This window comes from Polypterus senegalus, chromosome 3 (genome assembly GCF_016835505.1).
Source record: "Polypterus senegalus isolate Bchr_013 chromosome 3, ASM1683550v1, whole genome shotgun sequence".
Taxonomy (NCBI): domain Eukaryota; kingdom Metazoa; phylum Chordata; class Cladistia; order Polypteriformes; family Polypteridae; genus Polypterus; species Polypterus senegalus.
Genome location: NC_053156.1, coordinates 124,800,508 through 124,822,681, shown reverse-complemented (window position 1 = coordinate 124,822,681; position 22,174 = coordinate 124,800,508). Strand labels below are relative to the sequence as shown.

At 34.6% G+C, this 22,174-nt stretch overlaps 1 protein-coding gene across 6 annotated transcripts in view; it reads left to right on the top strand.

Moving 5' to 3' along the window:
* The window catches only part of scml4 (Scm polycomb group protein like 4), a 277,625-nt gene that overhangs the window by 173,642 nt on the left and 81,809 nt on the right, over window positions 1-22,174 (top strand). For 4 of the 6 annotated variants that reach the window (XM_039747888.1, XM_039747889.1, XM_039747887.1 and 1 more), the window contains 3 exons: window positions 9,221-9,453; window positions 11,425-11,554; window positions 15,013-15,213. In XM_039747888.1, coding sequence (XP_039603822.1) covers window positions 9,221-9,453; window positions 11,425-11,554; window positions 15,013-15,213 — 564 coding nt within the window. Of the gene's footprint in view, window positions 1-7,982; window positions 8,035-8,058; window positions 8,240-9,220; window positions 9,454-11,424; window positions 11,555-15,012; window positions 15,214-22,174 lie in introns of those variants that run through there. The other 2 variants (XM_039747890.1, XM_039747891.1) reach the window with 2 other exon arrangements.

Below are 22,174 nucleotides of genomic sequence, written 5' to 3'. Positions count from 1 at the left end.
TGGAACAGATTAAATATATTTACATACAATCCTATGGGGGAAATTACTTTGAGTAACGACCAAATCTGGTTATGACCAGAGTTTTGGAACGAATTACGGTCGTGACCCGAGGTTACACTGTACCTGGTTTGGTAGAAGAACTGCTGCAGGCTCTTGTGTGGTGCTGTGCAGCCTTTGTGAGACTCATTCCAGGCTGTGTGTTCAATTAATGAGCTGATGCCTCAATTAATGTACGGTAATTTTATTGGTATTTATTTTGAATATTGAAACTTACAAGTAGCTGCTGCATTTCCCACCCTAGGCCTAGGCTTAAACTCGAGTCAATACGTTTTTCCAGTTTTTCTAGGTAAAATTAGGTACCTCGGCTTATACTCGAGTATATATGGTAAGCAAAAATGCCAGTGGTGGCAAAAAATGCATCTTCGAATAATTCTAGAATAGATGTGGAGTGTGATAGTTAATGACATACACAAGTTTTACACCTAACCCAAAAAGGCAAGTGTGTGTGTTCACAGTGAGCTACAGAATGCACACATTGGACAATAAAAAAAAAGTTTAATATGATGAATACTATCTGCTGCTGAACCTGATAAGATTGCTGGGATAGGTTAGAAACTTCAAGACTTTATGCATTCATGCCACCTGTTGTCAACAGCTCACAAAACACTGAGTACAGTATAACCCTGTGGAGTTTGTTCCATCTACTTCGGATCAGAATAACATTTTAGTGCTATATTATTACACAATCATTGCTAATAGGAGTACCTCTTCATTTCACCAGAGTACCTAACAGTGAATAGGCTTGATCACCAGGATGATGATACCTGTCACAAGGCTAGTAAAGTCCTGTAATTGTCCCCGGAGCAGGCCAGGAAATTCAGCTTTATTTGGAGGCCTCTCTCATTGCCACCATCTGAGACCAGTCAACTATGTGTAATGGATAGAAAAAGTTGGAGTCAGTACTATCTTACTAGCTAATTTTCAATAACTGTAATCTCTGTGCTACACTTCTGAATCCTAGTTTAGTTTAGTTCAACAATTCTGGCAGTTCTGAGTGTAAGTAATGATTAACTCACTGCTTAGAATGCCAAATGAATTGATTGTTTAATGTCACTATTCTGCAGTGGGCTGGCGCCCTGCCTGGGGTTTATTTCCTGCCTTGCGCCCTGTGTTGGCTGGGATTGGCTCCAGCAGACCCCCGTGCCTCTGTGGTTAGGATATAGCGGGTTGGATAATGGATGGATGAATGTCACCATTACTGGATTAAGGTTTGTTTTTGTGAGAAGTTCAAACAACAATTTGTCACAGAGGAAACATGTTGTTGGTTTATATACTGTATTTATAAGCCTGGTATATTTTTCCACATTAATGATATGAAATGTTATCAAAATAAACTGTTTATTTCCCCCAAAATGTAACAATTTCATGAACAGCTGCGCCTCAAAAAGACTTCTCAAATAGCATGTTTTTTTCCAACAATTTTTATTTTACATTATGTCTCCTTTACTTAATTTTGATTTTTCCATTGTATGCATTGTGTTCAAAACCTTGCCTGCCTTGCTAGCATCAGTGTTTGTAAATCAGTAAACATTGCTATCTCTTTCTATTTGGCGGTTTTATATAAAAGAAGACAATGTTTTTAATTCATTACATCACAACTCACAGATCGCAATTCATGTATATACATTTACATCCTTTATAATGGTTCTAAATTAGGTATTTGCATATACATGTTTTTTTCTGACTGGTCAGAGAGTCACAGAGGACAACAGTATATCTAATCCTATTTTTTAAACATAAAGAAATTCATTTCTTCAGTCTGTGTCTGACGACATGTATTTCTATGAGTGGTCTGCAATAAATAATCAGACAGAACCATTAAACTACATCAAATGATGAGAAAAATACGGTATCTTTTAAGGTGCTTTTGACAGCTCAAGTTAAAACAGTTTTGAAAAAAGTGCCCAACCAATTCTTAAAACTGAATTACAAAACTCATCTAACCTTTTGCAGAACCTTTAGTAAAAATATTTGCATTTATGTACCAAGGCATGCAAGAAACACTGTGTCGCAAACACTTCCACATACCATGTTTAAAGATGTGAATGAATGCTTTGTAGAAAGGTAATATATATAATGGGGTGGCAGCATAAAGATGAAAGACGCCTCACACCTGGACAAACTTGTTAAGAAGGCAGGCTCCATTGTAGGATTAAAGCTGGACAGTTTAACATCTGTGGCAGAGCGACGGGCACTAAGCAAACTCCTGTCAATCATGAATAATCCACTGTATCCACTTAACAGTGTCATCTCCAGGCAGAGGAGTAGCTTCAGTGACAGACTGAAGGGGGGCTAAATGCTAACATTAATTTTAATGCTAACATTAATTTTTATTTTTATTTTTTTCATTTTTTCATTTTTATTACTATTTATTTTAATATTGTTTCTTTGTATCAGTATACTGCTGCTGGATTATGTGAATTTCCCCTTGGGATTAATAAAGTATCTATCTATCTATCTATCTATCTATCTATCTATCTATCTATCTATCTATCTATCTATCTATCTATCTAAAGATAAACATGTCAAACATCATATAGAAATTAGCTAATCTTTTGGAACAGTTGCGTTTTTTTTTGGGTTTTTTTTTTAACCACTGTACACTTACGCTAGATCATAGGAGCACACAATTTGGGAAATGTTAAGTAAGTTAAACATTTCAAACTGCTAATCCTTCTTAAAATGGGACGACACAAAGTATGGTGAGTAGACAAAGACAAAACGGAACAGTAAACAAGATGAGATAACACAACACTGTAACTTAACCATTCATGACAGACTTTCTCACAATCATTAGGAAGCTCAGTTCACCTGCAAAACAAAAATACAAACTCAATGTGAAAATATAAAGACCAGTAAAAGCAGCTTATCATAACAGATACACAAACAGTAGGGGACAGTGTGCTCTGAAATACTGCAGTCACTGTAGTTCTTAAATCCTTGACTGACAGCAAATTGTCTTCTCATACACTATGCATCAGAGTTTGCTTTACCAGTGAAGTAGAAGGGCATGTTGCAGGTGCTGCATGTGCTAGGGTGCTCTATTCACATGTGGTAACATGTTTTATCTTTAGAAGTTGTACTGGTTGAACTGTTATCCTGGGAAAACCAAACCATTTGCAAACAGCAGCACTACCCCCACCTGTTCAAAACACTTCCTCTTCTGATCCCTGCTGTATATTTTTCATACTCAATACTACCTGGCTGCATGGGCAGAGCTGATGTAGGCTTGCTTAGGAAAGAGCACTGGGGATTGTGTGGATTTCATTTAATGTTCAGAATAATTTGTGGAAAATGAAATAAAAGTGCTGAAAAATGTGATATTGACTTTGGCATATTATGGACAGACATTTTGCCTTCCATGGTGCTTGTTGTGTTGCTTACCTGTAAGCCTCTAAATTGCATTTTTGTACAGTATGAATGCTGCATACATGTGCAAAAGTCAAGTCATTTACCATTTACTACAGTTTTGGGACAGATTTGTGACCAGTGACATTACCAGTTTTTCTGCTGAAGCACAATTGCCCAGTATTGGCAAACAGCTACGTCATATGCATTTTGGTTGTTTTAATGTGGACAGAGATTTCTTTATTTTAAAAACATAATTTATTCATTAAAATGGTGTAGTATGGATGTAGCCTTAATCTTTCACTTTGTCATTGCACTATGAAACTTGGTGCTGGTTGCACAATCCACATTTTAAAAGGGTGCCCTGACAAGCAAACCGTTTCTTTTCTGGAGTTGAGAATGATGTGCCCCACAAAAAAAAGCTAGTTGTGGTTGAATATTTATAACTCAGTATTTCTTGACATTGTGACTTGGGAGTGGACTGGAGTCTTTAAAAGCATTTCATCTACATAAAATAAATCTAATGAAGGATTGAAATCTATTGCCTCCCCATTGAAGCACAGTTTAGCAAACATGTCTTGAAGATGATCAAGTTGCACTCACCCTGAAATTTACTCAGCATAATACCAGTCATAAATAAATATCTATGTAAACTGTTTTTTTGTATCATAGAGGTTTTAAAAGTTTATTGTCCATATTAAAAAAAATACAGTAATAGCCAACAGAAAATGTTTTTGGGTTAAAAAAGAAAACACATTTGCATTCAAATAAAATGAAGCATTTAATGAAATTATTTATTTGTATAATGATTTATTTATATAATGCCTTTATCATTGTATCATTGACAGCAGGCCTATTGGAAACATTCCAGATTCTACAGACTTCAGTTTGCCAGTGCATGCTTTAAGAGAACATGAAATGTTTCACACACATTTGTGACTCATCAAGGGATGGCTGAGACAGCAATATTTGTAGTATCTTGGCTGTCTGAATTTCAGTAAACTGTGCACAGTTAATGGAAACTATCCAGACTAACTACACCTGTGTTGGTGTTTTAGGAAAAGAAAATGATGTTTAAAAACCTTGTACAGTATTTCAAACTGGAGGGGAGAAGAATTTTGGGGTGGAGAGGGTTTCAAAGGACAATGCAATGTTAACATTTTTTTTTCTTGCCACACAATACTCAGTTGTATATACTAAACTAATGGATCCTATGTACTGTTTTGTCATGATCTCATCTTCATCACAAAATCACATTACAAAAATCATGTCAAGTAATGTTTTTTCATAACTTAGCTGACAACCAATAATAGTTGAAGGGTGGGTGAATATTCACAGAATATGAATATGTTTTATTCTTGTTTTTATTTGTTATCCCTTCAGGAGATCTGTAGAATTTTGGCAAAACCTTTAATTAAGTATCACAGTAAAAGCACAATAAATATGAACAATTAATGACAGATATCATTTTATAACCACTGTAAATTATTCTGTGAGTGTTAGTTATAAAAGGCATTATTTAAAATATTGATTGAATGGAGAGATAGGATCTCATTACTAACACAATTTTGTTTGAGGCCAGTGGCGAAATGGGACAATTGCAACAGAAACAGCAATGCAAACCAAAGTCCCACTTGCCGTCTTTTGCCATCCTAGCAAATTTAAACATATCTCTTGAAATAACTGCAGACTGAAAAATAATGTCCCTCATCATTGTATTAATTTTCCTTGAGTCTTTACAACTTTATTTTTTTTTTTTAAATAACACTAAATTGTAGAATTCTTGTTAGAAAAGTAACACACACGCATACACCTCTAGACACTGGCCTGAAGTGTAAGAACTAGTACAGAGTTACACAGCTTTTAGAATAGAAGCTTCAAACACTTCTAATGAACAGATCATCAGTTAGCTTGCTAAATCCTTCACCTTTCCCCACTTTTATCATTCTAATTAAACACTATTTATCCCATCACAATTATGAAGACTGTCTGTCTTTTTCTCTTGAATCCCTGAGTATCTTTTAGTTTAATTTTTATTTCATTATTCTGCTGAATGGCAAACACTTTTAATAGTAAACCAGGTTCACAACACTAGGTTGAAAATTTTACTCTTGCTTTTGCTGTATTCATTATGTTCAAATATCCTGATGCCAGTAATTCCACAGCATTATGGAAGGTCTCCTGTGTTAGTCTGCAGGGAGAGTGATCTTTCCAGGTCAGCTATTTTGTTCTTTGTAAGTGATAAATGTTTTTGATCTTTTATCAGCTTTGAAGGTTTTATTTTAATATACACAAATAATTTTTGTCATTTTACTGAGGTGAGCTAGAAAATAATTAGAAATTTTACGTCAGATCAGAAAGAAGCTCATGCATGAGAATGGTCAAAGTTGCCTTGAAGTTAACAAATCAGCAGTGATATACACGCAAAATGAGAATTAGCTACTTCTCACCATAATCCATTTAATGCCTGTGGAGAATGTCAGTGGTTTTGTTCAAAACGTTTTAATTTTTTTCAGAGCAATATTGGGGTTTAACAGTTTGCTTCTTTAATCATTTTTTATTGATAGAGAAGCTAGTGAAATTGTGGAGGTCTTCATTTTTTTCTGTTTTTGTATATTTTGAAAGACATGATTGAAATTGGTACGTTGCAAATCAAATTGACTATTACCTTTCTTGAACGTAGTCAACTTTCTATTGAGCAGAAGTAATTAATTTACTAATTGCTTAATAATTAAAGCAAATATCTTCAGATACAGTGTAAATATGTTAGTTGTGCTGCTTTATTAATCTGTTTTAGGTGTTATTGTTAGTGAAGGTAATAAATGTGAGAAGGCCTTATTTTTTCTGATTTTATTTATTTTAATGTGGTTAAAATTGCTAGTCAATTCGACCAGTACATTTCCTAGACTTTATCCATACTAAAATCGTCAGTTTTAGAATTAAACCATCCATTCAGTAGAAGCCATCAATCTACTAGTTTCCTGATACTTACTGAATAACAATTTCATTTGAATATTTTCATTGTGCTGCATTAATTGTTAATCTCTTTTAGATAGCATTACTTGGTTTTACAAAAGTGATTGTATTTCTTATTGTAACTTATAAGTGCATTCATGACCATACTTTCTTCTGTTCACAATTAAACTGAAGGTAAAAGCAAATTCATATTATCTCCTTTATCGCTTTCTTCACCTGAATGTATTTCCTTTTTCTTGTTTAATTTAGAAGGGGGTGAAAGCTTTCAACTTTGCTTGTTGTACTCATATATTCATGATGACCTGAATAGGTGCAGCAAGTATTCATTAGGTGTTTTGTCAAAGTCCTTTTGAAAGACAAAATTGTCAGGCCCTGCTTTTATCAATTTCCTTGTTTTTTGTTTTTTTTTTTGTTTTGTTAGTCAGATAACCAGCCAGCTTTATAGCTTTCATTGTCCCATTTTAATATGATATCATACTAGTGGAATTTGCCTATTGAGATGCAGTGCAGTTTTCTATTTGTTTGTTTTAAAAAAAAGAAAGTTGAAAATGACACAAGAATGCGTTCTTCTCATAATAGTGAGCTTAATGAATTTGTATCATGCTGGTTTTGCTTTGTGTTTAAATAATCTTTTATATAGCACCTTTCAGATATATGCCAAAAAGTACTTGTTGTTTTCCAAAAAGTGTGAAATAAATCTCAGAGCTACAAGTCAAATCTCTTTATTTTTATGGTTTCGGACACAAGGGTTGAAAATTTAACCGCAGTATGCAAAGGTTAAGTTCATCAGTAGCACCCAGTGGTATTTAGCCCTTATCCATTTATTGAAGTTAACTTAACTTTTTATTGAGTAATAAGTATACAAGAAAGCTTGAGAGTACAGCATATTCCTGGCATGAATTGTGGGGTAGTTATTTGAAAAAAGTCTACATGTTAATTTGATATATGGTATATCTCTTACTTGTCCTTCCTAAAGTCTATTGTAGAACTGAATGATCACAGTTTATAAAACAGTGCTGCTCTAGTGCTGACATAAAGAAACAGTCTCAAAGCATACACATTCAGTCTGCACAAACTCTCTTATGTATTTGGTAAATGTATACAGTAGGTGGAGTCAGTCCTAGTCCATTTGCACCTGGTGCAAATGGTGCACTACTACTTAGACCATGGTGTGGTGGCAGCAAAACAGTGGTAGCATGTTATAGTCCTGTTGCCATGGCAACAAAAGAGGGACAGCTAGTGGAGCCTACAAGAAGCAGAGTAGAAGCTGGTAGAGAGAGAGAAAGAGATTATACAGTCTAGCTCATAAAGCAGGGAGGGGAACAAAAATAAAAATAAAGGACTAATTCTTCTGGTAGTCAAAGATGAAAGTCTTTAGTATCTTTGTCTTTTCTGCCTGTCATTCATTTTTTTTTTTTTTTTAATTATCAAAGAGGAAGGAAGGCATATTTCACTCAGACACAAACACCCACACATCTACAGTCACACACACACACATACACACCCACTCGCATACCCCCCCACCCCCAGGAGGCCTCGTTTTGTGCGTGTAGTATGCGTTTATTCTTTGAAAGCCAGCGGTTGGCTGGCCTTCCGGACATGATGTGGTTGAAGCTGTCATCGTAATGGAAATTCATTGCTGTAGCTATGGTAAATCGAGTTTTCTGCCCTGTGCTGAATGCATTAGTCTAATGAGATGTTTGCAGCTGGAGCTCTGAGCTACAGAAGCGACAAGAAGAGAGTAGCAGCAGAGGGAAAGATGGCTTTTGCAGCTCTCTGAGTGAGAATGCTGAGTGCATAGAGCACAAGGACTGAATTAAAGAGACACGGCTTAGCTCATTAGTTCAGCAAATAGGTAAGGCAAATGGCTTTGCTGCTGGGCACATGTGAGGACTTTACAATTGGTACAGTGTTTGTATATTTGCCATTTTGAGAGCTTAGTCCTGAAGTGCATTATACGCGTGTGTGTTTCCATGGTTTTACTGTATGTACGTATGTACATTTTTTTTTAGTTTGTATGTGTGTTTTATAAACCACTGGTGCAAAAAGACTATAGTTAGTGAACGTGCATATAACTTGTATATGCATACATTATGTTTGAATACTGGCATGTTGTGTGTTTACACTGTGTATGTACTTGGTATTTGTGTGTACTGTTTATAATGTGTAAATTGTGTTTATGTAGAGATGTTCGTGCAGTTTTGTGCACTTAATGATATATACTTTTTGTTCCTTTATAATTGTATATTTTGTGTGTATGTATAGTTTATGTACATTGTAAGTATGCACTTGTGCTATGCATATTCCTACGTGTGCATATAGTGGATTTATGAACATACTGTGCACACTGTACTATGTGTGCTTTACAGTTTGTGTGGTAAGTTGTTTTTTTGTTTTTTTTTATTGTTTATGTACCATACTTAATGTGTTTGCTTATATTACAGTGATTGTTTTGGTCACCAGCCTGGTTAATTGCAGGCTTTTTTTTCTTTGTGGTTGAGTTATGGTTGTTTATTTTTGTGCTGTACTTTCTTAAATCAGAGGTCGTTGTAAAAGATGGTGTTGTGAGCATATTGTTTCTTCCTCAACCCATTTTATGACAGCGTAATGACGTGTCAGCTTCAATACAGCAAATTTAAATAAGGCCAGCTTTATATGGAGTATAGCCGTCACCTTGTTGCTCATGTTCACATGCTTTCTCGGACACTTGCAGGGGTCATTTTTAGGCATTTTATTTTTTGGCATGCTTGCTAATAGGATTCACTAGCAATATGAAAGATTTTTTATGCTTGTTATTTATTTTAAAGTGTGACTCTAACAACTTAATCATTTCCAGACCCAATGAGTATTCCTGCAACTTCAGCACAGAAACAAGACAACAGTGAAATGCAATCATCTGCAATGAGCCCTTCATTCATTCCTGGCCAAAGAGGGAAGATACCAGGAAGAAAACGAGGAAGACCACCTTTACGCAGTACTGTCTCTAAAGTGGATTTCCAAAATCGTTATTCTGAATCCCTTTCTCCACTGAAAGTACCTAAGAAGAGGGGAAGAAAACCTGGATTTAAGGTCAGTGCCTGGATAGCTGTTAATGTGTTAACAGTGTTGCAAATCCTGAAACCAATTTGGATGCAGTTTACAACTACCTCTAGAATTAGGATTGTAAGGAATGCCCCTATCCATTGTTATAACCTTGTTGGTTTATCAAGGAGCCTTTTTAGGATTCAGCGAAAGATAATCTGCAATGAACTACTGTTTACATGTTTGGATAAGGCTGAAATAGCCATGGTAATAGGACTCTTTTTTACAGTAATTCATATTTCTGTGTTTTTGATCTGTGCAACTCACAAGAAAGTGAATGGATTCCCATGTATCATCTCTGGTGTAGATGATGGAGAGTATACTTAGCTCCTATATTTAGCATTCCTCTGTTTACCCACCTTTTTTAAATGTAGGTTCAGTTGTTCAAATGTATAAATATGGTAATTATAAAAATATTCTTTAATCAGTCATTACTGGATACTGTAGTGTTATGTGGTGGATTTTAGAGCAGTGTTTCTTAGATCTTTTCTGCTTGTTAGTATGGGTTTCTTCCAGAAATTCTTGTTTATTTTTGCAATAAACTGTAAAAGCCCCTTGTAGTATCAATGGGTAACTCAAAATTACCCTGGTTTGTGTATGAATATGCCCTATGCACTGGGCATTCTTTTTGCCTAATGCTACTGAGGTATACTTGGCACTCCATATTACTGACTCTGCACTTGAAATGCAATGTAACATATGCAAAAGGTTAATTAGGAGGTACTGTGATGTGGCAGATAGCATTGCTACTTCACTTCAGTACACAGTTGATCTACAGGTTTTTTCCTGTCATTGTTAAAAGACATACTGCTTAATATTGCTGTTGTGTGCGAATCTGAGGGTATAGTGATAAGCTGGTGTCTTATTCATGATTTGTGCCCTGCCTTGTGCCTATTGCTGGTGGAATATGGCCAGTGGTGCTAGTTATGCTTGAACCACATTCGAGTAGGTTTAATTTGAAGAGAACTTATTTCTGTCATGAATTTTTAATGTATAATCATAATGTTATGTCCAAATAATACACTGAGACACTTACCACCAAAAATAAATTTAATGCAGTATTTTTGCAATGACTCAGTGTAAACAAAAGTGTCTAGTTTATAATCTAGCAACTATTTCAAAATTGGTCTTTTTTTCTAAATCTGGTACTGCAAAAAAGAATGAAAAGAAAAATGACAAACTTCTACCAAAAGTGAAATTTCTTTTAAGATATGGTATAATATACAGTATGTTTACAGGGTATGGTGGAAGATGATAAGTTGTATATTTTCTTTTAATATAAATGCACATCATCAGCAAAAATAGGTATGTTTGAAAAGGTTTTAATATCACGAATGAGTATGGTTTTTCTTATTTCTCCTTTGTTAAATATTACTGTGGATAGGAAACAGGACTTCTCCAAATGGATTTTTATTCTGTATTTGCCTGATTGTTACTGGTACTTCCAAAGTTTTAACTGTTTACTATTCTTGAACACAAAACATTTGTAAATTTCTTTTGAACACAAGTCAAACAGAAAAGGCCCATGCTGTCTCTTTTTATAGTTCATGTCAGGCAAATTATATTTTGTTCTTAATATAAGCAATTTAATGCCTTTTGGCCTAAATCTTATTTACTACTGTGCCAGTTATTATTTATGGTGAATTACATACTTCCCTTTGCCTCTTTGCTTTTGTTCTTCTTATGGGGAACATTAAATATTATAGCTGCCTGGAGAAAATCGTAAAATAATGGTCTTGTTAAATAGGCTGAAATTAATGAACACCTCAGCTTGACTTACTAGTGGAGGCCTTAAATATTTCAAAGGAGTTAACCATCATTTTTTTATATTAATTTTAACATTTCCCCCCTGTGATTAAGATATCCAGGTTGGCTTGTTTGGTCACCATTACGTTTATCTACTTGTACCTGCTTCTTTAAATATTTTAAATTAACATTGGACCTTTCCATAAACTGTAGCTCAAGTCTCGGATTATGATGACACCTTTGGCTATCTCCCCGCCAAGCAGCACACCAGAGCCAGATATGAGTTCTATTCCTCAAGATGCTGCCACTGTTCCTCATTCGGCCACACCTCAAGTGCTTACAGGTAGGTGTGTAATATAGTGCTTCCCTCTGACACAAAGAATCGGAGTGGTAGATTCCACCTTTCATGAGTATTTGATTCACTCGCACTGAAACTAATTATGTTAGTAAGGCTTTAATTTTACCTTGTAAGCATGCAGGTGAAGGTTTTATTAAATTTAAGATCCTCAGTTCTAAGGAGTAATCCTTTATACTTCACAGGCTGATGTATTTATGGAATTTTTTTTTGTTTGTTTTATATGCAGCTAAAACCAGATGTATATGTTAACAGTTTATGTCCTTTATACAGTATTTTCCTTTTTAATGTCATGGGCTGACATTTTCACAGATATCTGCGACTACAACATTGTGACATTTGGTTAATTTTGTCTGATGTGGATTACTGTGTGACTGCATGCTGATCATTAATTTTCTTGCAGAATGATTTTGTTCAAGTTGCTGAAAAGCAGGTTATATGCTTAATGTCTATATTGTGCAGTCTATTATAAATTTAGTATTAACAGATTTGAAAATTTCATTTCACAACCTGTCAGTCTGTTTCTATGTGTATGTTTGATTGAAAATGTTATTCTTTATTGATATATTTCTTTGTTTTTGTATTATATACATTTAATGCATTGGCTAAAACCAGACAGAGTATAGGAACCATCATTTGGAATTCTTTCTGTCTGGATTTTTTTCAACTGCAAATGGTTTGTTCTAAATAAAGGAGTCCAATCAGACATAGCTTATTTGTTTGAGCAGATGCATGTTGATCTCCATTTACAGTATATCATGCAGATATTCCTGGAGCTGCAGGAAAGCCCTTGATCAATATGCTTAAACTAAAAACACTGACCATCAACCCCATGGGTCGAACAATTTAAATGTCTTTCAGCAGAGGGAAGTAAGAATGCGGTAAGCCTTTAAAGAGGAAATGAAGAGTAACATTTTATCACTGATCTGTTTAAGAATGGGCAATTCAGTACCAACTATTTTAAACAATTTGCTACTGAATGTAACATCTTGACCTTAAGATTTTCTGAATATCTAAGCATAGTTGTGTTAAACTGAATGTATATGGGCTAATGGGAATGATAAATTTTTCTTTATGTACTTTGTTTGTATTGATGTTTTTTTTTGCATTAGCTTCATCAAATCAAATTCCATGTGAAAAACATCTCTATGGCAATGAAGTATTTACTTAATTGCAGTGTTAATATACACAATAACATCAAACCTACAAATACAGAATCATTTTATATATATATATATATATATATATATATATATATATATATATATATATATGTGTGTGTGTAGTGACAGAATGCTTGCCCAAGTAACAAATTAAGATAGCTTACAAGAGCAAAAGAAATCCAACATAACCAGCATATTAAGTTTTAAATACAAAGGTAATAAACAAATGGTAAAAGCCAAAGTCTGGGTAAAAAGCACAAAGATAAAACTGCTGTGAAAGTCTAATCTATGTGTACTCAGGTACAGCTTACTTGACAAATATTTGTTTCTTTTGAAGCACACATTGATTTGTTGTGGTGATGTAATCCACAGCCTTACAAGCAGACGTCTTGGAGGATATGTAACTAGCAATTTTTTTCTTATGTCCGTTGTTCCCAACATATTACTAAAGAGATTGAATAAATTAAAATTGCAGAGAGGACATTGTGTAAATTTACTGAATATACCAGTAGGTGTTTATAGTTATTCCAAATTTAAAATTAGCTAATTTTACTCTTCCCATGTACATGTTCAGTGTGTAATCATGTTTTTTGTTTCGCCCTTTCCCTCAGATCTATAGTCCCTTAGGTTTATGCATTTCTTTGCATGGGGAAGCCCATGTCTAAAAGTGAAACCTGTGTTTCTCTTCCTACTTTTGGTGACAGTGACAAGTTTCCGTCATAGCTGTTTGCAACTGCACTGCCTTTTTTGCTTTTACTTATCTTTCTCTGTGCCATATATCTTTGAGAGGTGTCTGAAGACCTAATATGTTTTATGTGCAAAGAAAGGCAGGAAATGTGTTTCATCTGAGTTTAAGTGTGAGCTTTGAAGTTTCATGCTTCTTAAAGAAACTGCACCAACTAATCCGCTACTATTTAAATGTCTCCTTTCATTAAATAAATATAAAAAACATAAACAGTTTATCTTAAAGGAGATTCTTTTTGAGCTTTTCCTCTGTCTTTTGGTTGTGTAAAGTGTAGACAACAGGATATATTGAACATATTACATGATTTGCAATCATTTTTATATGAGAAGTTGTTTTAATTTACATGTATTTTGAAAGAACATCTTGTTATTCAATGTCAGCTACCAGCTATATTGTTACCTGTTGTTATTTTTGACTTTTGTCAGATTATTATTCAGCCTGCAGAAAGGAAAACAAAAAAAAACATTAAAAATGTGTGTGTGAGTGCAATTTAAATAAACTAATCCTTTAATTTTTACTTCTTGGCTCAAAGTACCGTGCAATATCATATATCTCCAAACCAATTTTACTGCTCTGCCCAATGACTGAACATAAAAATTCCACCCCAATCCTCCTACCAAGAATGCAAGGGTAGGACAGAAAAATGAACATAATGAGAATTATGAGCATAAGGTGTGTATTATGATAATGATTTGTACTTTTGCCCTTTGCATTCATCCAGTTTTAACTTGAAACCTAATTGTACTTCAGAGTGGCAGTCTATCACACTACAGTATGTAGCATTACCAGCTGATTATTGTTTCAACTAGAATACTTACTAGGGTTTGCTATGGGGGAATCCTTTTACCTCTCCAACTCTAAAGACTTTCTGTTATTTCACCGTTGCCAGGCAACCTGGCCCCTTTGGAGTAAGTTTGGATTTGTACAGTATATGAGTAATCTCTGTGATATAGCAATATCCAGGGTTGATCTCTGTCTTTGTTCGCAATACTGTTATGATTGGAAATTTTGTTAGAATAGTGCTCATGTTGCCGGGTAACATGGACAGTATATTTTAAATGTTGACATTGCTATAATTACATAATTTTGATGAAACATGATCACATACTGCTGACATAATGTATAAACTCGTGCTGTTTACTATTTTATTGGTTTAATCTGAGAACTTAAATTTACCCAAAACAAGAAACACGGTTGATTGGTTTTGCTAAGTTGCTTGAATATGAGGCATGTGCTTGATGGTGTTCTGCAATGGAAATACATTCTGGCCCTATCCAGTTATGTGTTTTTGCATCTCTGTGTTATGCTGCCACTTGCAGATTTGATTAGCCAGAAATGTGAATGATAAATGTAGGGAAAACGTTTAACATTACATGTCACCATCAAAAAAACTTTTGCAAGCAGTATTACAATTGTTGCGTTGCAAATGAATGGTTTCAAATTGACCAAGCTATTTCTTGTACTTTGATTCCTTTTATCTTATAGGTTGTATATATTTGCTAACTTTTTTCTAAATATTTCTCTTCCTGTATTTGCAGTTTGCATATATATAAACAAGCAAGCCAACACAGGTCCTAATCTTGACAGGAAAAAAGTACAGCAGCTTCCAGATCATTTTGGACCAGACAGGCCCTCAGTAGTGCTGCAACAAGCAGTTCAAGCATGTATCGACTGTGCTTTCCAGCAAAAAGCTGTCTTCTCTCTGCTCACTCAAGGTTACGGAGGTGAAAAAATATCAGGTAGGCTGTGCTTTTGTTTCTTTCTGTTTGGCGACACTTCAAGGTAAATAATTTCTTTGATGGGTGGTGCTGGCACTGTCTTATTTTAGAGTGCCAGGTGTTTGTGAGTGTATAAATTTTCCATGCTGCTGATTGGGATTCTATGTCAATCCTGGCTGGTTTCAAAAGGAATGATTTGACTCCTGCTATAAGCATATTGGTTTGTAAATTGTATTTGTTTCAATGGAATATGGCTCATAATCCAACGTTCTCTGGACAAATGCACCTCTTTTTATGCCTTAGCAGTAATTAAAAAGCATTGTGTAAGGCAGCAGGTAGTGCACTGGCAATGTAATTAGTAGAAGAGTCATCCACAGTATGTACATGAGTCTGTAGACTTCATCTGCAGAAACACAGGGTTTAGTGCACTGCTGCCACTTTAAAATGCTGTGGCTGCATATTGCCATACAGGTCTTTTACCACAATATGAAGAAATTCATGATTATGCATTTAACAGTTGAACCAATCATCACAAGTGAAAATATGTTTTGCCCATAGTGATATTGTTTGGCATGCACTTTTTAAAAACTCTTTACAGTACATAGGAGGAGTAAGAGCAGGGCTGTGTCAGCATGCACCACATAAGGAAAGGTTTAAGTGGGGGTTAATTAAATCATGAAAAATAAAACATGGTAGTGAATGGTTAGCACTCCAACCTCATGGATCCAATATCTTAGGTTACCCCCATCTATTGCCTGTTCATTTTGTTTGAATATTATTCTATTGTGGACTATAAACATTCTCCCCATGTTGGCATGGGTATTTCTCCATGTACTGTGATTTTTCTCTTCTCATCCCTAAAGACATGTAATAGCTTAATTTGTGACTCTAAATTCGTCTGGTCTGGTGTTGTTAAATAGGGGTGTGGGGCACTTAGATGAACTGGTCTCCAAGCTAGGGTTATTTTCTAAATTGGAATAAGCTCCCTGTGTTAAGATCAGTACTTTTTTGCCATTTTAGCTTACAGTATATTGAATATGCAAATTAAACAGTCACATTGAAAACATGATTATTGATATAAAATTACAACATATACCAATCTAAACCAGTTGCTTTTGCATGTACAATATAGTAAACAAACAATATCCCAAGGTGTCTTATCAGTGCAGAGCTTATAGTATAATTGTTCCCACACAGTGTATTTTATAAATATATTGAATGTGTACTGTTATTGTATATCATGACATTTTTGAACCCACTTCCTCTTAATTCAGGGTTACTTGGAGCCTGAGCTGACAACAGCTAAACAGTCCTATTTAGCACCCACTTGCACACACCATCACATTAGCGCTGCATTTTATTCCAAAAAAACATGTAAAAAGCTTTACATTTGTTTTTTGGCATGAAAAATTATATTTTTATTAAATCTTAAAACTATAATGATACAACTGATAATAGTAATGATGAATAAAAATAATCTGAAACAAACAATGAAAAAAAAAATAATACTAATGACGTCAAAATGGTATATAATCTCAAAATGAGTCCTTTGTGTGGTAAATCGTTAAGCACAGTGAAAGATACAACCCAACTTTGCAGTTGGGACAATAATAACTTTTTTTCCCAGATTTATCAGTTTTTGGATTCTATTTTTTTCGGTTGGAGGTATATAATCAATAAAATGTCTACCAATAAGATACTCTGGATTGATCCGCTATGTGCTGCGTTGACCTTGTCTCTTAGCAGTAGTGTGTCAATTCTTGATCCTCATGATCTACACCACACATCGTGCTATTGTAATCAACCACAGCACAATACTGTATAACCTGCTTGTTCCCTTTGGCTTGTACAGTGAATGTAGCTCCATTATGTACAGTGGTAAGATGACAAATATCTTTCTTATCTTTCCATTTTGGTGCAAACACCTTACCTTTTTGCCAAGCTACTAGCACACTTAGCTGTAATTTAGCTCTGCCAAAGTCTTCAGGCATGCCACAACAGTTAGGGCACACTGTTCCATATGCATCAGTCTTACTTTGCAGCAAGATGTCGAATAGCTCTTGCAAAGTATAAAAATGGTTCATGGTTGTACAGTTACTTTGATTCAGCAGAGCATCTATCAAAGTCAGCACCGATGATGCAGCAGTACTGAATCCAATTGTAATTCTGATCAAACATTGTTCCTTTTGCTGTGCACAGAACCGGATTCCAAATGTGTCCCATTTTAGATTCACAAAGCTCATAAAACATTATGCCAAATATTGCTCGTTTTGACAAGGTTTACTGTATCCATGACAGTCAGCCGTTATAAGCCATGAGACTTTCATTGATGCTGACGTCATGGTCTGGAATGTAAATGCTCAGAAATTTTGCTACAATGGCCTGGTATATCTCCCAAATTTTCTTCAGTTTAGGTGCTGGATGGGTATTCTCATCACTGTCTTTATTGATAGTAAAGTGCATATATTTCATAATCAGTGAAAACTTATACTCAGACATAATTTCTTTAAAGAACTGTGTTGCCAAAGTTTTGTTCTTGGACCAGATATCATCAGCAGTTACTGGTTCCCATCTTTTTGAACAGGAAAACTGCTTAGGTGTACAGTTATTTGCTGGACACTGTTCACCTTAGCGATTCTTTTAAATAACAGTTTTGTCGATCACTACATCATCCAGGAATAATTTCATGTATGTGAGTGGATCTTAACTGTCAACATCCACTTTTATTTTGTTGTTTTGTTTTTTTTTTTAAACCGAATAAAACCAAATTATGATTCAGAGGTTAGGATGAAGTTGTCTTCCTTTAAAGGCTCGTTTATACATCATGGCTGCCATGCATTCCCAGCGTTCATTTGATGCGTCCTCTGAGTGTGCCCTCAGAAATTAAAGCAACGTTGCATGAGTTGCAGTATCAGCAAAAAGTCAGGGAGCATAGTGTGATAAAAGTCCGAATGTGACATCAGAGTTTCTGTTTACTATCTACTGTACATGTGACAGAAAGCCACTTTGAGGATCCTCCAGGATCAATGTGTGCGCTTTGATGTTTGATGAATGGTTCGATGTGGTGAAGCAAAATGCCGACATACAAATGCATTTGTGGTGCTTTTATATTCAAGCGTTGCATATTCCCCAATGTAATGACATGATACATTTTAAAAGGTTCACATACAGTACCATCTTACCAGGAGGGCAGCTTACCTTTGCTATCATTTTCAAACCTTCTTCAGTTCTGTTTGTAACTTCTTTATCTCTTCCTCTTCCTGTACCACTTTAAGGAGATCCAATATCCTCCATCCTAGGGTTAGCCTAGTCTTAGGTCCCTAGAGGATTTTTTAATCAGTCTATAAGCAATACATTCATTGTTTCTCCTCATGTCTGAATTATTGAATCCCACTAGTAGTACAACGAAGCATGCTATTGAATGTGAAAAAAGAATGAAAAATAAGTGAAAAACATTTCAAGTAGTCTGTAGTTTCAAAAATGTTCCAAAATTTGCATACTATATGTCCATCCAATGAGTGTACTCAGATTTTGTCAAAATTAGGAATGTGTTAGTGTCTCCATATTTATTCAAATGAAAGCATGCATCCTGAGGCAATACATCATGTGCTAAGTATTCTAGATCAACAGTGATGATAATAGTAATAATTAGAGAGTCTAACTGCTAGAATGACAGAAGATATGAATTTTTTTTGTTATATACCAGATAACATGGAGGCCTGTTTATGACAACGGAACCAATTCAAAACATTTACTTCTAAGTAAGGATTAGGGCTTTTTTTGGCAGTGTTTTTGTGGAGGGTGCAATTGGATTTATATTTCATATTTTCTATTTGAGTGAGAAACCATTTTTAGCTCACTGCTCTGAATCAAATCATCTTTTTAATGAGCAAGAACATCTGCATATGAATATACTTCAGGCTGATAAATGACAGCTGGGGGTGCAGAGCTTGATTCTCTTTTCTTCTGTATCTTTAATAAAGGAGAACATTTTCATGTCTTGAGCAGCTCAAAATGCAGAATTATAATTTCAAGTTGCACACAAGCCGAAGCAGAAAAGTCAAATTATGAAAAATAATAAAGGTAGCTCAACAGAGTAACTTGTTGTCAGGTTCAAATAGCATTTGTTTTCAAAGAATCAGCTTTTGCTAGTTCATTTAGCAAATATACTTTTCAGTATATTTGAGAACTGTGAATTAATTTGAGCATTAGAGCCTCTTATAAATAAATCAAAAGAAAGTTAAAGCAAAATATTAATCACTTATTGCAAACAAGTAATAATTCTCATATCTCTGTATAAAAGATACCTGAGTTCAGTCTGAAATTAATAATATTGTTTAGCTTGAAAATTCAAAGAATCATAATAAAGAGATTAGATAATTGCAGTATAAACATTTTTTAGGTTCAAAATTTTTATTTCTATGTAAAATGCACGTTATAATCACATGTGCTTAACTCTTAAGTTAGGCAGTCCTGAATTCTGCCTAGCACTCAGTGCTGTTGGGCGAGATAAAGGCTTCCTGCAAAGCTAAACTTGATATGCAGGTTGGATTTCTACTTCTGGTCTAATTTTGATGTGATGGGTTTTTGTTTTTTTTTCTGGTCTCTTAATTGTTATTGTCCCCATCAAACAGGTTGTATTAATAAAGGATCCGCTACTTTTTTTAAAGACACAGCTTGAATTCAGGGCAGTTATAAGTACAATGTACATAAAACAAAGCATTATTTCTACACATACGGATATTTTTTTCCATGTTTTATTGACAGTTACAGTGTTGTGTGTATACCATCAGCATTGGATTAAAAGCAGAAACAGATCAGTAAAATAACAAAACTGCTTTCAGAAATTTGAAAAGTCCAGTTCGTTTTTTTCTCTTATGTGGAAAAACTAATTAGATTTACCAGACAGAAATGATGTCTCATCTTGCAGTCTGTTTTTTTAGTTGGTGTTACACTACTTTAGTTTTTGTCTTATATTTTCCTAGAAATATAAATAACATTTTATCTGCATAATAGGTTGGGTTCTGGCTTGGACACTGGCTAATTTTGCATGTTGTTAACTTGTTTGTATAGGCATTCCTTGGGTGTTGTGATGTTCTCCCATATCTCAAAGATAAGCAGGTTAGTTTAATTTAGTACTGTAAATTGAATATATATTTTATAATGAAAAATAGTGTTATTTTGAAGAGAAAATACTAGTACCATTTTTTTCATTTGGTAATAATATGATTTAGCCACTAAATGAATAATACTTTTGTATTCTTCTTCTTGGAAAAAGTTAAATATACTTTTGTAACAAAAGGTAATATCCTTTGTACAAGTCCTTCCTATACTGAACACCATCCCAAAGAACTTTACAAGTGCATTAGTTGCCAGCCTTGCAATTTTTTTATCAACTCTCATGGCATTTGTTAAATTGTAGTTATGTATCTTTAGGAATTTATATCCTTATATCTATGTTTGGCACACAGGCGACACTTTACATTTCTTAAGTTTGAATCTCACGCATACATTCCCAAACAGCGAGTACAATATCTGAAAATTAATGCAGTGCATAACTTGCAGAAATGTAGATAGTAAAATAAAACACAAAACAAAAACTCCTAACTTAAACGATCCATTGTTCAGAATGCAGATTTTAAGACTCATGCAGATGTGTGTTTATAGTAATACTGCTGCATCTGTTTTCTTAGTACATTGTAGCTTGCAAGTGTGAATGTCATCTCCTTCTTGTCCATCGCTCGTCAAACTTTAGATTTTTTTTATATTTTTGATGGCAGTTTTTAACACGTGACCAAGCACATGTCTCTTGGTCTAGAGGAACCTCAAGAGCAAAAGTTAAGTGTTTCATACAGAAAGCAAGGAAAATTAATTCCACATGAAGACCATGTGCTTACTCTAAATGTATCTTATGTATAAGGAAGTATTTTCAATGTAATATTGTTCAATTCACTAAGAGTGTATGTAAACATTTAAGATTACAACAAGCATTTAAACATGTAAGTTACATGAATGCGTAGAAGCATGTAAGTGTACTACACAAAATGTCAACTTTAATCTCGAATTTTCCACTTTAATCACGTAGTTTATTTTGTCATTAAAGTAGAACATCATAAACTTCATCTTAAAATCGTTTAATTTTCTAGTTTCTCAAATCCCATCGTAACTAAAGTAGCACGTTAAATACTTTATTTTGTATTTGATGTTCTATGTGCTCTATGTGTGTGAATCACTACATGCTTTTTAAACTGGCTTTCTCTTCCTCCAACAGGACACAGAATCCATTACATTTGTGATATTACAGTTCTCTGAATAATTAAAATACTGAGATGTATACTTGATATCATTTCCATGATGATAGGAGTTACAGTAAAGCATGTTATTAAACATGGGAACACGGTGACGCAGTGATTGTTCATGCCTCACGCAAGATGCTTGCTGTGCCGTGCGTGACCTTGGATGAAATAATTTATTGTAGTAGTACTGTCTCTTTCAAACGTACTAACCCCCAATTCCTGTCCTTAATTTTCTTTCTCCAAATACCCAATCGCCACACAATCAGCTCTGTAATACAGTAGATGTTAAGCCATCTGTAAGCTTAGATCGCCGATTCTTCAAAACTTTTAAGGAACATTGAAATATCTTCATAGCACATGTTTAATTATTCTATCCTTCCAGTGTTGCTTCGGCCCCAGCAAGAATACAGTGCGAAACAGGAACAATCCGTGAACGGATTGCCAGCTCCTTGCTAGCGCTGCAACACCGTGTCCTCACATGTTTAATTATTAACAATATAGATTATTTAAATGAAGTTAAAGCTTTATCTGTATAATATAATAAACATATTTTGCTGCATTTCATCTTAAAAATATCATCATCATATGTAAATACGTGCTTTATAAAGTGGCTCAGGTTGTGCAACTGTATCGCAAGTTTACAGTGAGGTGATTATACTAATAAATACAAACAGTTCTACAAGGAG